Source organism: Acomys russatus, chromosome 5 (genome assembly GCF_903995435.1).
Source record: "Acomys russatus chromosome 5, mAcoRus1.1, whole genome shotgun sequence".
NCBI classification, from domain to species: Eukaryota; Metazoa; Chordata; class Mammalia; order Rodentia; family Muridae; genus Acomys; species Acomys russatus.
The window spans coordinates 6320346-6335706 of record NC_067141.1 but is presented as its reverse complement, the minus strand read 5'-3'; the positions used below and the strand labels follow the sequence as shown (position 1 = coordinate 6335706).

General features: G+C 48.7%; 1 protein-coding gene across 1 annotated transcript in view; it reads right to left on the bottom strand.

Annotated features, from left to right (window-relative positions):
- Katnip (katanin interacting protein) overlaps window positions 1-15361 on the bottom strand; it is a 175366-nt gene that overhangs the window by 116514 nt on the left and 43491 nt on the right. The window contains exon 3 of the mRNA XM_051145201.1: window positions 4406-4482. Within this exon, the coding sequence (XP_051001158.1) occupies window positions 4406-4482 (77 nt within the window). The remainder of the gene's footprint in view (window positions 1-4405; window positions 4483-15361) is intronic.

Below are 15361 nucleotides of genomic sequence, written 5' to 3'. Positions count from 1 at the left end.
TGGGCGCCTTTTTTGTTTACTTTTCAGCCGTTTTTTCAGCAGCTGACACATCCATCTTTTCAACAAAGATGGCAGGAACACTGATTACAGACTGCTTATCTCTTGCCAGCCTTGGAAGCCTGCAATGTGCCTGATTGTTGGGCAACAACACAGAACAGAAGGAAAACACAAGTCGCTAAGTGATGATCTACACACAGGGATCAGCACACTCCTGGGAGCACAGGATGTAACAACACTATACACAAGGTCTCTGCGGAGTCAGCAGGCTCAGGACCGGCCGGGACACTGCCCTGCCAGGTAAGAGCATGCCTTGACTCCCCTCCCAGAGACTGCCCTAGGCCCCAAAATCACTGTTAAAACACTGTCCCATGGCCCAGGATCTGGGGCTGGCACTGCATGTGGGTCCCTTCATAAGCAGGATGATTTATGAGAATATGGATGTATGAAACTGACAAATTAGGAGATAATTACTCAGACTGTGAAAAGAATGGGTAAAGGAACTCCCCTGCTGCAGCTGAGTGCAGTGACATTCAGGGGGCCCCACAGAAAGATGCTTTCTTAAAATGGATGGCTACTTTGCATAAAGCGGTCCAGGGTGTAGGGTCCCTGCTTGCCCACAGCTGAGCCTGCCCACTGCTTCCTGGCCATCTACCTGCTGCTTTGAGGAAGAGAGCATTTCTTTTCAAACGCTTTCAGTAGAGCCCTTCCTGAGGAGGGCTCCTTTGGGCCTGCCTTAGAGTCACTCTCATCCCAGCCACATGTGAGGAACTCCCAGAAGCTGTACTTGGAAGGTGAGGAGAGCTGCTGGCAGAGGAAGGATACAGGTGAGGTGTCTACAGCCCACTCTTCTTCCAGGATGAGTTTCCTGGGGGTGGTAGGGTGAGCATGAAGCTGCCAGGATTGTACCAGATTCAGAGAGTGTCCTGTGCTGCAGGCGGGGCCTTGGGGGCAGGGGTGCAGGGAGGAGGCTCAGGAGATGTGGCAGCTTTGCTTTGTCCTAGCACACTCTTAGTGATTCTGGCCTCTCCCTCACTGGAGCTGTAATCACACCTGAGCAGATTGGAGCAAGATCAAGCGGCATGATCAAAGCACTGAGCGGCAGCCTGACTGGAAAGATTAAGCTCATAGCTAAAAAGCAGAGGGGGCTGCAGTGTAGAGTGGGTGGGGGGTGGGGGGTGGGGGTGGGGGTGGGGGGTTGGGGGACATAGATTTTCACTGGGTCCAAGAGTCTGGCAACTGTGTTATTTGGCCCTTGAGAAAGGTGTTTGAAGGAACCTTCCAGGAGAGCATGGCTTCAAGAAAGATGGACCTGCTGCCCCAGGAGGAATTCAAGCAGAAAGGCACGGAAGGGTCAGTTTCTGGGATCACCCCGGGTCAGGAAGAGGCAAGACTGAGAATGACTCTTACATGGAAAAGCAAAGGGGCAACATTGGGTGGTTGTCGTGACATAAGTTAAGCACCTGGAACCAGGTACGCCTGAAGTCAGATGCCATGGTGGTGATGGAACTAGGGCCTTGCACATGAACCACCACTAAGCAGTTTCCCCATTTCCCACGATTGAGTTCTTCATTCTATAAGCTAAGAGTTTCCTAGTTAATAAGCCCATTTAACCCTGGGTTTTGTTGTTGTTTTTGGTTTTTTTGGTTTTTTGTTTTGTTTTGTTTTGTTGTTTTTTTTTTAGCTTTATAACCAAACTAGGTAGCTGCTAGCTAATAACGGTGGAGCTGGTGAGATAGCTTAACCAGTAAAGGTTTTGGCTGCCATACTGAAGATCTAAGTTCAATTCCTCAAAGCCACATGGTAGAAGGAGAGAACTGACTCCCACAAGTTCTGATTTCCACATTCACACTATGATGTACATGCCTCCCATAAAAAAATAATTTTTAGTTAAAAATATCAAAACAAATAAAGAAAAGACCCCACCACAGCCTGTCTCTTCTTCCTTTCCTGGGCGATGCAAGGCATGGGGAAAGCGCTCACACAACTATGGAATGTACACAAGGCTCCTGTCAACCAGTACCCCAGGGCAGATATATCCTGGGCAGCGCTGTTAGCAATGCCTCCTTCTCGGGGGCTCAGCACACAGCTAAGCAGCCTGGTTGTCTTACCATCCAGAGGACCAATGCAGTCCTCAGCCTCTCCCACCATGCCAGATACAGTAGGCCTCCGAGTAATCCCCAGCTTTGCCCCACCAAGTCCCTTCTTAGTATATTTGGGGCGACTGGTCACCCTAGGAGGTTTCTCTCATTTTGATCACTATGAAAATGCCCCCAAAATGTAAATAAAGCATAATCCAGCCTACCACCTGCTACTCACCTGTTCCCTTGTCTGTCAGCTGGGTGCCATCACTCCACCTGCCCGTCTTAGTGGCCTGAAGATACGCTGGTGGGCTATGGCACCTAGTGTGTGGCTGGTTGTAAAAGGTGCTTCAAGGCTGGCCTAATCACTCCTCAGAGCATCCCCTTCCCCACAGGCCCTGGTGGGGTTTTCTTTCCAGCTTCTTCTCATTTTCGGCTCTAGTGATACCCACTCCCACCCCATTTTACAGCAACTCAATTGCAATATATTTTTTAATTGTCATCATGCTGCAATCTTGTCTGTGAAATCCCCACCTATGCTGTCAGCCGGCACCTCTGTGAGCACTTATCGATCCCCGATTAATAAGAAACAATCTGCTCATGAGGCGCTATGACACTCTCTCCCCAGATAAGCGCCTAGGATGATTAAACCATCACCCAGGTGTTCAGTGGCAGCATCCAGCCTGCCAGAGACTCAATAAAAACATTCAACCCCTGGTATAAAATGCCAGGATAAACACCCTTGGGGGTCTAATCAGCATGAACTATCTGTTGTTCTCACTTGAGCTGCCTGCCCCTGGGAGGCTGGGAAAGTTCTGCTAAATGGTTGGGCACAGGGGGCACCACTCAGCACTTCTGGCACTGCCAACTCACTGAGCGTATCTGGAAATGAGAGCGAGTCTTGTTGTCATAGACACAGATATATGTGTGTGTGTGTGTGCGTGTGTGTGCGTGCGTGTGTGTGTGTGTGCGTGTGTGTGTGCGCGCGCGCGCGCGTGTGTGTGTGTGTGTGTGCGCGTGTGTGTGTGTGTGTGTGTATAAACATACACATATATGTATATATGTGTATAATAATATATGTATTATACCATCATCATCATCACTATAAGACAAGGTCTCATGTAGCTCAGGCTGGCCTTGAACTCACAATGTGCAAAAGGTGACTCTGAGCTTCAGATCACTCTGTCTCTACCTCCCAAATGCCAAGATTACAGGCATGGGCCACCACACCCAGTTTTATACAGTGCTGGAGACTGAACCCAAGGTTTCTTACATGCTAGGCAAGGATTCTACCAACTCAGCCACACCCTCGGCCTAGAGACAGGAATCCTTGGGTGGAGGTGGTACATAATAATGCATGCATGAGGCTATCGCATTCATTCCTAACACCAGGACTCCCCCAAACCAACAGGTGAACAGATGGCCAGACAAGGGTTGAAAGGCATTTGAGCCGAAGCCTGTCAGACCACGAACCTGCAAGATACGTCTATTCCCATAACACCTCTCATTCCTGCCTTTGCTGGGTCTTCCCATCCTAGGCAGATCTGTTTAGTGGTTCTGCAGAATTCTGTTTGGCTTGGGGTTTGACTTTCATTACCAATACTTTAAAATAAAAATCTAGCTCCTAGTCTCTCTGCCAGCATGGAGGCTCTCTGCCCCTCCTCCACCTGTGTTTCTATAAACACCCATGGCAGTGCTGAGCAGTGTGGACAGGAAAGTTCCAGGTACTCTCCTATCCCCGCTCCCAGCTCCTTAACACTGGGTGACTCCTAAGCTCTGAGTTGGCACATGCAGCTCATAGGAAGGTCCAGGTCTGAATAAAAACCACAATGAATTTGCTTGACCTTGCAGAGGAACAGAGGCCTTCAGATCAACCAGACTGCTATGACCTTGGCCGCTACTTACAGTAAGTAGTGCTGTGAGCTTCTGTAAGAACCAGCACCAGAACCAAACAGGCCCTACCCTAACTTTAAATGACACTCCAAGCAACTTCAGTCACAGAATAGACTGACTTTACCTTTCCACAAACTTAGCTTTTCAGGGCAGACTGATGCCCAAAAGATGTGACTTGCAGGGGACTGCTGTACCTCTGCCCCCACCTCTCCATCATGAGACAAGAGATGGTACCTGCACAACCAATAGTTTGCTATGGGTCAATTAAAAGATACAAGTAAAGTATTGGAAGGGGTACGGGACTGGGGGAGGTATGGAACCTCCACATGGAAGGACGGTGTGCTCCATTCCTGTGTCCCATGTACTATTAATAACTCAAAATCAATTGTTATTTGGCTGATAACGAGGGTTGCCGTCAGGCGGCTTGCTCTTACCGGTTTCTCTGCTGAAGCAATATTAAATACTCATCATGTTTCTCATCAAAGTCTGTCACCATGTCCTTAGTGTAACCCTGAAAGGAAGAAACAGAGGGGTGTGAGAGCGGGGCGCAGGGACGCCTTCACTGAATCTGGGTGCTGTACACAGCCTGCAGGAGCCACCTGAGTTGACGAAAACCCAACTCCCCTTGGTCCATCACTCTGGCGACCCAGAGCTCCAGGGATTTTGTGGGAGCCCGGTGGGTCTTAAGCACACACAGCTTTACCAATCTACAAAAGAAGGTTGGTTCCCCAGCCTCCTTAATGTCCCCCCATGCTTTATGAAGTCAGAGCTCTGATAAGACTTGGCATCTTCCAAAACAGCCAGAGCTACATAGTGAGATGCTATCTCAACAAACAAACATCTTAGATACACTACTCATCCATCTCAGTCCTCTATCACCAGATGACTTCAAACTGGATGCCGAAAAGGGACCTCAAGTTTTTACTGTAAGAGGAATATGAAACAACAATGTTACTACAGAATGTGGTCTGTAGCTCTTCTGGCAACAGGGCCCAGTGTTGCCTTCAGGGAGCCTCTCTGCTGTATCTTTTGTGGCTCCCTCAGATGCCTGTGGCAGTTCCTCTGGGCTCTCCTGAGTCACAGAGCCTTGGCTTGGCAGCACTAACACCAAGCACCTTGCCTAGCCACAGGGAGTCACAGTTTTGGAGCGGGGCAAGACAAGCCAGCCTGGGGACTTAGCTGATACTCTGGGGAAGGAGCTGCCCTTCCCCTGGGGCCCAGGTCTGGAAAGCTGAGAGTCACAGTGGCAAAGAATCGAGTGATGGAGAGAGACAGATCCCCAACACGCTCTCCTGAGTTCCTGGGCCTCCCCGTGCCCAAAGTAGTATGTGAACAATTCATTTTTCTGTTCATGTATTGACTTGAAGGTCATACACCATTCTGTCTTCTGTATCCAGAGGTGCTATATAGTCTCATCGTCAGAACTTAGCCTGATACAATAGAGCAATTTGTTGGGTTTTTTTGTTTGTTTGTTTTTGAGACAATGCCTCAAAATATAGCCCCAGCTGACTTTAAACTTGTGGTTCTCTTACTTCTGCCTCCTAAATAGTGAGATTACAGGTGTATGCTATCTTGCTTGCCTTAGACATTTTATTAAAGTATTGAGAGATTATTAATGTATACTATATATCCAAATAGCAATCCATATATATGTGTGTGTGATATCCATATCCATATATATACATATATGTGTACATATGCACACACACACACACACACACACACACACACATATATATATATAGAGAGAGAGAGAGAGACAGACAGACAGACAGACAGACAGACAGACAGAGACAGATACAGAGGAGTGGGCAGACAGATGCTTAGCATACATAACTGAGGGCAGAAGAGGAAGGCTGGCTAAAGAAAAGCCAAGCAAACCATCCTAGATCTCATGACATAGTCCAGTCTAGCCTTGAACTTGCAGCAATCTTCCTCCTTCAGACTATGGAGTGCTGGGATTAGAGGCATGTAGCATCATGCTTGGCTCTTCTGTGCATTTTCCAGTTCATAGTATGATTGTTGGACTGTAATGCTGAGTGAGCAGAGGAACACCTGTCCATTCCCTCCTGTCTCCATGCTTCCTGGGGGCCCAGCCTCTTCCTTGGCATCCACAGGCCGGGTATCCCTTCTGTACAGCTCTCTGCCTGGGCCTTCCTCTTCTACCTTCAGCTTTAGATGTCCAACATCTGTTTGCTTCCCTCTCCATCTTCACGTCTCCCTCCAGTTACCAGGCAATGGGGCTCCTGGGATGGGAAACACTGACAGCACCCTCAGACCAGACCCCTTCTCTGCCCAGGCTGTTGCCCATCAGCTTATCTTTTCCCCTGTCACTTACATTTTTCCTTTTATCCAGGAAGGCTTACTTCTCCCAGCCTTCTTCTGGTGTGTACACACATCACCCTGGTACTGTGAGATTCTGTCTCAGGAGAAAGAGGAGGCTCCATGGGCATCCCTAGCCAGCCCCCAGGTGATGCCTTTGGACTACATTTAAACAAGTAAGACCCTACACTAGGTAAGCACTGTACCACCAAGCCACATCTCCAGCCCCTCAAACCTGAGTGTCACTGGGCTTCACACTGCCCAGACAGTGAGCAGTAACAACAAAGGGCAGCATTATGAAAGAGGAAGAAAGTTTAAAAACTGTAGAACTCTCCGGCTTCCTGAGCTGCCTCAAGAGATTCCTGGTGTCCCTGAGACTGAGCCTGGCTCCTCCCTGCATGCAGGAAAGCCCAGGAGAGACCTCAGCACTGGGAGATATCCCTGTAGCATCCTGACTCTGGGGAGGAGTTAATACACCCAGCCCTTTGTTGTTGTTTGTGGCAAATCTTGCGATGGTTGTTATCACCCTATTTCAGAGACAGGGAAACTCATGCTGTGCATAGTCCCAAACACCACAGACCCCATAGCAACTTACAGTACCATTTTGAAATATTAAAGTGACTGTTGATACATTATGGTATTGAAAGAAACATTCTGTGGCATTTTTAGAAGAAATACAGACTTCAAAGAGATCTAAGTGTATAACAGGAGGCACGGGCTTTTACCTCTGACCCTCTCTGGAATGTAATTGTTCTCAGCCACCAAGAGGCAGATGCCACCCAAGAGACAGACCAAGGCCATCTATCCAGCTCACTTCTTCCAGCCTCTCTTCTCAAATGCTGGTCACCTGAGGACTGTGGTGACAGGCGAGGGTGGCTCTAATTTGGGAGAGCTGTGAGGCCCCATGTACATTTCTAGCCTGGCTGGGTAGTGGCAGCGCATGCCTTTAATCCCAGCACTCGGGGGGGGGGGGGGGGGGGGCGTGGGGGCAGAGGCAGGTGGATCCCTGTGAGTTCGAGGCCAGCCTGGTCTACAGAGTGAGTCCAGGACAGCCAAGGCTACACAGAGAAAGCCTGTCTCGACAAACCAAAAAAACAAAAACAAAAACAAAAACAAAAACAAAACAAAACAAAAAACATTTCTAACCAGCCTGTGAGTCATACTTGGATAAGCAAGACCCTCCACGCCCTGGCCTGTGACTGACTGTTTCTGAGCCTGGGCCTTGGAGTCCCAGACTGGCTCCAGATCACAGTGCTGCCTCCAGACATGAGGTTGCTATGGTTTTGATGTGGTCTGCCCCTTCCGAAACTATGACTGGAATTTGCTTCTCACAGCAATGATGTTAGGGTGGGGGAGGTGGGGCGCATATGAAGCATTTAGCCCACAAGAGCGCCACCTTGTGAAGGGTTAGTATCACTCAAACAATGGGTTAGTAATTGCAGGAGTGAATGAGTTTCTGTGAGATTGGATCACTACTGTGAGACTGGCCTGTTACAGAACCCCTTCTATTTGTTTCTGCTTCAGCATCCTCGCTTGCTTGTCCCTCCACCTTCCATAATATTATGGTGCTCCTTGCCTGAAGTTGCTGTCATGCTTGGACTTCCCAGCCTCCAGAACCCATAGTCACATAAGCTTCTTTTCTTTCTAAGTTACCCAGTCTCAGGTATTCTGTTGTAGAAACAGAAGGCAGACAACTTAGATGCTTACCTGATGCTGCTGTAATTCTACTTTCTTATTTCTAAAGCAAGGAGTGAATACCTAAGCCAGCAACAATGGAATAAAAAGCCTAGAAAGGGTCAAGTTCATCCTCTTTGCTTCCCACCAGCATTTGATGGGTGCTTGCTATGGGGCTGATGCCTTACATACGCACCTGTTGGAAGGCCCCTGCTGTTTGAGGCTGCAGTCCTACTGGTCCGGATAGCCACTCTGAGCTCGGCATTAGGTGCAGGACTCCCTCTCTCTAGCCCGGCCTCCATCTCTCTGCCTGACTCCATCTGGAGAGTGTCTTTAGACACAGATGCCCCTCACCACAGTTGATATACGGCCTTTGACACAGCTCCCTGCTAGCTCTCCCTCCCTGTGCCTATAGGATAATTAGGTGCTGTGTTCCTGTTCATATGATAGGAGCGTGCTGCCAAATGCAAAACAAGCATCCCTAAAGTGCCTGATTTCAACCAATTATGAACGCCTATCCTGGAAGCGCCCCCCCCCCACTCCCCAAGGGGAATACAGCCTTTGTTCTCCCTGAGTAAAGTTGAACTATCTCTGAAGTGGTTCCTGGAGTGTTCCATCTCTGTGTGCTTACAGCCTGCCAGGCCCTGCATCTTGTCTTATGCTCCTCTTGCCTCGGTGGGCTGGAGGCCAACAGCCCCCCAGGGAAAAGGAGAATCACGTACAACAGAGGTCTTACTGTGTCTGTGTGCATGATGTATGTACAGGGCACATATGCCACAGCACATGCATGGAGACCAGAGGACAACTATCTAGAGCTGATTCCCTCCATCCACTTTTATGTGGGTTTAGGCTTGTGAGGCAAGAGCTCTTTACCCACTGAGCCATTTTGCCAGCCCCATAACCAAGCTTTAATGGAAGTCCATCCTGTGGCTATACTGATCACTTGCCACACAGGGGCTACACTGCACAGGCTCCATTCACAGCACGTACCAAGTGAATCGTGTGCCACAGTGGCACTGCCCTGTAACCATTCAGTAGCCTTCATCTTGCTCTATAGTCCACAATGGCCTGAAACTTGCTCTGTGACCTTGACTGCCAGTGAACTTGCAATCCTCTTACCTCTGCTTCTGACAGCTGGCATTCCAGGCATGTGCAGCCTTGCCCAGCTACACCCCCTTTCTTTATTCGAGCCAGTTTGGACTATGTAAATATAACTTAGACTTGAGTTCTAGACAGTATGGTAGAAGAGCTAATGGTTTTCCAAAGCCTGTGCCATGTTGAAGGGTTCAGACAAGCATTCAGTAGAAGGTTAAGCCATACTTCAATGAAGCTTTTGGGTTCAGATTGCTTTGCTTTTGTTTTTTGGTGATGCTGGTAACCAAGCCTAGGACCTCACACATTCTGTTTGTTTCTGTCCCTATCCCTGTCCCTGTCCCTGTCCCTGTCCCTGTCTCTGTCTCTGTCTCTGTCTCTCTCTCTCTCTCTCTTAGTTTTTTTGAGATAGGATCTCTCTCTGTGTAGTCTTGGCTGTCTTGGACTTGCTTTGTAGACCAAGTTGGCCTCAAATTCATGGGTCTGCGTCTGCCTCCCCGAGTGCTAAGATTACAGGCGTGTGCCACCACACCCGGCTCTGGTAAATGTTCTTAATGTCACTATATCCACAATAAGGATGACCATATGCATCTAATAGTACAAAACTCTTCTTACAACCCACCCAGGTCCAACTTCTCCGTGTTTCTGGGGATTCTGTCATGCCCTAGTGTTGGATGCTGAGTCCTCCATACATATAGCTGAATGTCAAAAATCTTAGCCTATGTTTCAACTACATTTGCATACCCATCAAATGGACTCTTACAAAAACCCTCTACATCCAATAGGCCTGTACTGCAAACAGAAGCATAACAATCAGGACCTAAAGCAGCGCTGAGACTGCCCCCTAGAGGTGGTATGAAACAAAACAACAAAAGTCAAGCATGGTTTTTCCTGCCCTGGGGCAGAAGGATACAGACTCCCGCAGGGCAGCTAAACAAAGGGAGACTCTGGGCTAGGGTTTGACTGTCTCAGCTACCATTCCCTCCCTGCTGTACACCACAACTACCTGATAACCGGATCTGGAGATTTCATACTTGGCTTCAGGGTTTATAGTCCCCATGCAGATCTGGAAGCCAGGCTTTTTTCCTGGACTCTAGGCCTCAGGATACTATATTTTTATGAAAAGGAAAAAAAAAAAATCCTCCCTGTAGCCATCTGAAGAATCCTTTTCAACCACATCTGATAGAAAAAAAAAATATTTATTTCTTTTTATTCTCAGAAAAGTTCTCTTGTAAAATTGCCACATGGATTATAAATTACCTTCTAGTCTGGCGAGGCAGAGGATTTAAAAATCTTCAGTAAGTTTAATTTAAAAGGAAACTTCTATCAGAGCTGTAAGTGGAAAATATAAGCATCCCATAAACAGAAAAGGCAGCCATAGGTGTAAATACAGACCTGCCTAAACAGGAACTGTGCCTGGGGACCCTCCAGGCAGGGCTCCCCCATTCATACTCCCCGAATCCATATGCCATGCATACTAGAGCTAACTCCTATCATCACATCTGTGCACCCTCTAGTATTCGGCAAGAACCTACTTTGGTCTGGTGTACATCTAAGGTGTTGGTGCTCACAGTTCAGTGAGAGGAAGAAGTGGGCAGGAGTGCTGGCAGGCAGGGAGGGCTGCTTCTGCCAGTGGCTCAAGGAGGCCTTTTTGGAGGCTGGAGAGATGGCTCCGTGGTTAAGAAGGAATACTCTCTTCCAGCCTACTCAAGGTCCACTCTCAGCACCCACATTAGGCAGTTCACAACTACCTGTCACTCTGGCTCCATGGGAATCCAGTGCCCTCTTCTGGTCTCGAAGGACACTGCACCTGTGTGCACAAACCCTCACACAGACACACAATATACAATTAAAAAGTTAAAATATATTTTGAAAAAGAAGGCCTCTATAGTGAGATTACTTTTAAGCCATGGAGTTGACCCTGAAGGTGTTTGGGTTGGGTGGTGGGAGGCAGCAAATGGACAGATCAGTCAAATCCAGACTCAGTCCTCCCTGCAGCTCACCAGGAATCCCAGGGCCTTAAGCTGAGGTGGCCAGGAAGCTGTTAGAGGGTTTGACAGGCTTGACATGCTGCAGCCAGTCCTGAATTGGTAAGGATCTGCAGTTAAGGCAAAGTCCCCCCCCCCGGTGTGTGTGTGTGTGTGTGTGTGTGTGTGTGTGTGTGTGTGTGTGTGTGTGAAGCCTGCACTGCACACAGCCTTTGACTGCCAAGAAAGGAACACGACTTTTGCACCCAGCACTGACATGACTATGAGTCTGGCAGAGTGAAGCGTTTATAGTTCACCTGCTGGAGCTCCGTAGTCCTGCTGGAATAGGCCGTGGGCCTGGTGGGGGGAAAAGATGGCCGAGGTGGCAGCATCCCTCTCTAGTCTCCAATATCAGTCTCTACCAGCCTGATTTGTACCCCAACACTTTCCTAGGTAAGGGACTCTATCAGAAGGCAGTCCCTTCCAGGCAGCAGACATGGCTGCTTGAGCTAGTGTCACCCTGGGGGCCACCACCAGACCTCAAAAATAGGGAGAAATGGGGGCATTCCTACTAGCCCTACCCCTGTTGCCCGCGCTTCTCCCGCTTCCAGGCATCAGGCTACAGGCTGGAGACAGACAGACGCCAGCCACGTGCTGCTAGCACTCTCCATGGGCCTGGCGTCCATCTTCCCACTACATCCCATGAATCATATAGCCTTTTGGCTAATTTTCAGGGAAGCTTGCTCTCTATTCTCCAGACTGCTGCCCTTCCTGCCTCCCATACCTATAATGACCTCCTCCTCAGGGAGTGTGGGCTTGCTTGACTCAACAGGTCTTCTAGGTTTTTCTCTATGACCCCAGTCTTATGACCTAGCCCCATGCTTCCAGCCCAGTGATTCTCACTGTAAGTATCTGTTCATTTGCCTGTGGTCTCACCTAACGGATGCCAAACCCCAAGGGCAGAGATTGTACCCACAGGCTCAGTGCTACATCTCAGGCTGCTGGCTCCTAGCATATACAAGGAACAGAGTATTTATGGAAAGGAAGGAAGGAGGAGAAATAGGAAGAAAGGGAGGAAGATTTAAAATGCCTGTCTTTGGAGAACTGCAGGTAGAAACAAGAGCAACTGCTTTCATGCAGAGGAGCGGTGCCTGAGCTGTGCGGCAGTAAGAGCACAGAGCCCAGCATCGCCTGTGCTGGCTGGGTGGACTTCCCATGGCACTAGTCCAAAGGAGCTCACTAGGTGAGGACAGTGGGGTGGAAGGGCATGCAGGAAGGAACAGTGCATGAGAAAGCACAATACAAAGAGACTGTGGAGTCATTCTTGGACCATGGTCAGAAGATGCTGTTTGTTTAATCATGGAGACAAAGCATGCTTGAAGCCGGTGGCCACCCAATGGCAGGTGCCAAGATGCCTCTCACATCGACGGGAAAGCATGAGGATCTGGGGACCCAAACTTGACTTATCCTTGAAACCATTCATTAGTCCATTGGCGCCTAAATCCCAGCTAATCTGTAGGCTGAGGCAGAGGCATCATGAGTTTGAGTCCAGCCTGGGCAATGTAGCAAGATCCTGTCTCAGAACACTAAGAAGGTCTGGACAAGTAATTCAGTGGTAGAGCAAATAGCCTGCCATGTGAGGTGTCCTGGATTTGAGCCCTAGAAACTCAAAAATACCCCAAAAAATGGCAGCACCAACTTTCATGTGAGGTAATACCCATCCAAGAATATGAATGTGCCACGTCATTCCTGCCCTTCCCCCAATCTTCCTGCATAGTTACGAAGCACTTCCTATCCTTTACCAGGATATGTCCCTTCCTTTATGGCACTGGTTGTATGTCAGAGAAGACAGATTTTTAAGCAAGCTACTCCCCACATACACACATCATTGCATGCATGCACCAATGTAAGCTGATGCCATAAGTGACTTGGAAAGGAGATGTGACTATTCTAGAGGTCCAAGGAGCTGGTGTGAGCTGTACCTGAGCAGGCTACTGTGTGTGTGTGTGTGTGTGTGTGTGTGTGTGTGTGTGTGTGTGTGTGTGTGTAGATAAAGGGTTCTTGACAAATCGATGTTCAACTAAGACCACAGGTAAGCAAGAACACCAAGAATACAAGGAACCGGGGCACCCAAGGGCCTGACACCATCGGGGACAAAGATGCAAAGCGTGCCACAGGACTGAGAATGGCAGACCACAAGAACTGTGTGGCCACAGCAAGGGCTATTGCCCTTGGAACCAAACTAGCAGGCAGCCACACAGTGTTTGCTTGAGGTAGGCGTGTCAGGAAGCATTGAGCTGTTGGGTGCAGTCAAAGGCTATGCTGTACTCAAACAAGCACTAGAGGCCTGACCAAAGCCTAGGAACAGGAGTAAAAGTGGATACTATCAAACTTGGGGCCTAGGATAGTTAGTGATTCCTCCTTGACTTTGGGCTCATATGGCAGCCCTGAGACTTCTTACATCAAAGGCCATCCTCCAGAGCACTTCATGGATAGACAATCCTGACTGATCCAGGATTTCTCACAATGAACCAGATTCAAACTGTCCCCTCCCAAGTCCCCCAAATGCAAATTATTCTTCAGGTTATGGTCTCCAATCTTTAATCTGAAATATGGTTGCCATGGCAGTATGTATCATAAAGCCGCCAGTCCCTGGATCTACATTTGATATCTGAGGGGCCAGGCTTAGGGGAAGTCAGGACTTTGGGCTGGGGAGCCTGGTTAAAAATGGCAGTGGACTCTCAGAAGAAGCTGGACAGGAAGTCAGAAGAGGGATGGCTGGTGCGTTTGCTCTTGTTGTTTTACTAGTTCCCTGTGTGGCCCTGAGTAGGTATGTACCTGAAGGTATCTGAAGAGGTCAGAAGCCTTGGAGCCCCTGGAGCTTGTGCTATAGGGGAGAAAGAAGGAACTGGGAGAGTTTCCAGAAATGACAGCCCTCTTCAAAGGTGGAATCTTAAAAGCATAAGAATCATTCTCTTAGCTGGGCATGGTAGCGCACACACGGGAGGCAGAGGCAGGTGTATTGCTGTGAGTTGGAGGCCTGCCTGGTCTACAAAGCGAGTCCAGGACTGCCTAGATGTCAGGAGCCATAGGACCTTGCCTGACCTGCCCCAGTGGCTGAGAGGCCCTGCTGGCTGAAAGCCACAGCTGTCTGCATACTTGAGATAATTATTTTGCCTGGCAACCACAAAGATCCAGCCTGACCTTGAGAAAGAGAACATTCGGTGTATCGAGACTTCTGTATAATCGTCCCACTCCACACCTGCTGTCCTTGGGCCTGGCCCAGAAGATTTTGTAACTTTCCACTGCATTCCTTCCCACCCCCCGCCCTTTCAGAAGCTTACTATAAATTTGGATACCCCCTTACAATAAACGGCCCTCGATAAGCAAAGTTTTTCTTGGGCTCGTGTCTCTCTTTCGCCCAATTTTTTATTCACAGGTCGCGACCCTCCTTGCCACTCCACGAATAACTGAACCCACGGGTCGGGGACACCTAAATAACAGAGAAACCCTGTCTCGAAAAACCAAAACCAAACCAAAACAAAACAAAACAAAAAAATCATTCTCCACCTTAGGCTTTTTAAACTGGGTATCACTATGTACTCTTGGCTGGCCTGGACTATATAGACCAGGTTAGATTTTTAACTCAGAGATCCATCTGTCTCTGCCTCCTGAGTGGTGGTGTTAAAGGCGTGTGCAACCATGTGCAGCATCCTCTCCACCTCCACAGGTTTTCTCAGTGAATATGGACCTCACCCTTTCAGCTAGACTGACTGGCAAGCAAGTCCGGGAGATCCTCCTGTCAGCACCCTTGGGGCTGGGGTTGGAGAAGCACACCACCATGCCTGACTTTTATGTGGTGGTGGGGATTCAAACTCTGGTCTTCACATTTGCAGTATTTGCACTATTCCCACTAAGCCATCTCCTCAGCCCAACTTTTTTTTTTTTTTAAACGACAACTTTCCTTTTCACACAGGAAGTGGCTGGGCAGACTATCTCAGGGAAAGCAGCTGGGATAGGATTGGATCTCCCTTCCAGAGAGGGACTGCTATCGCACCTTCAGATCAGACAGCTTGGCTAGTGACAATCACAGCCTGAGGCTGTGCACCACCCCTTGAAAGTGTTGTTGTCACAGTGGTAAGCATAGAACTGTATCAGGTTGGTAGCAGAAGGCAGAATGGGGAACATCAGTGGGGAATAAGAAAACCAGTGACAGCGTAGTCAGTCTGCTCTAATCAAAATAGTGCTTTTATAATGTTGCTCCTGGCATGCTGTCAAAGGGTGGCTTCAAGCTGGAGAGGCAGTCTAGGAATGGCAGAAGCTGGCAGGAGAGAA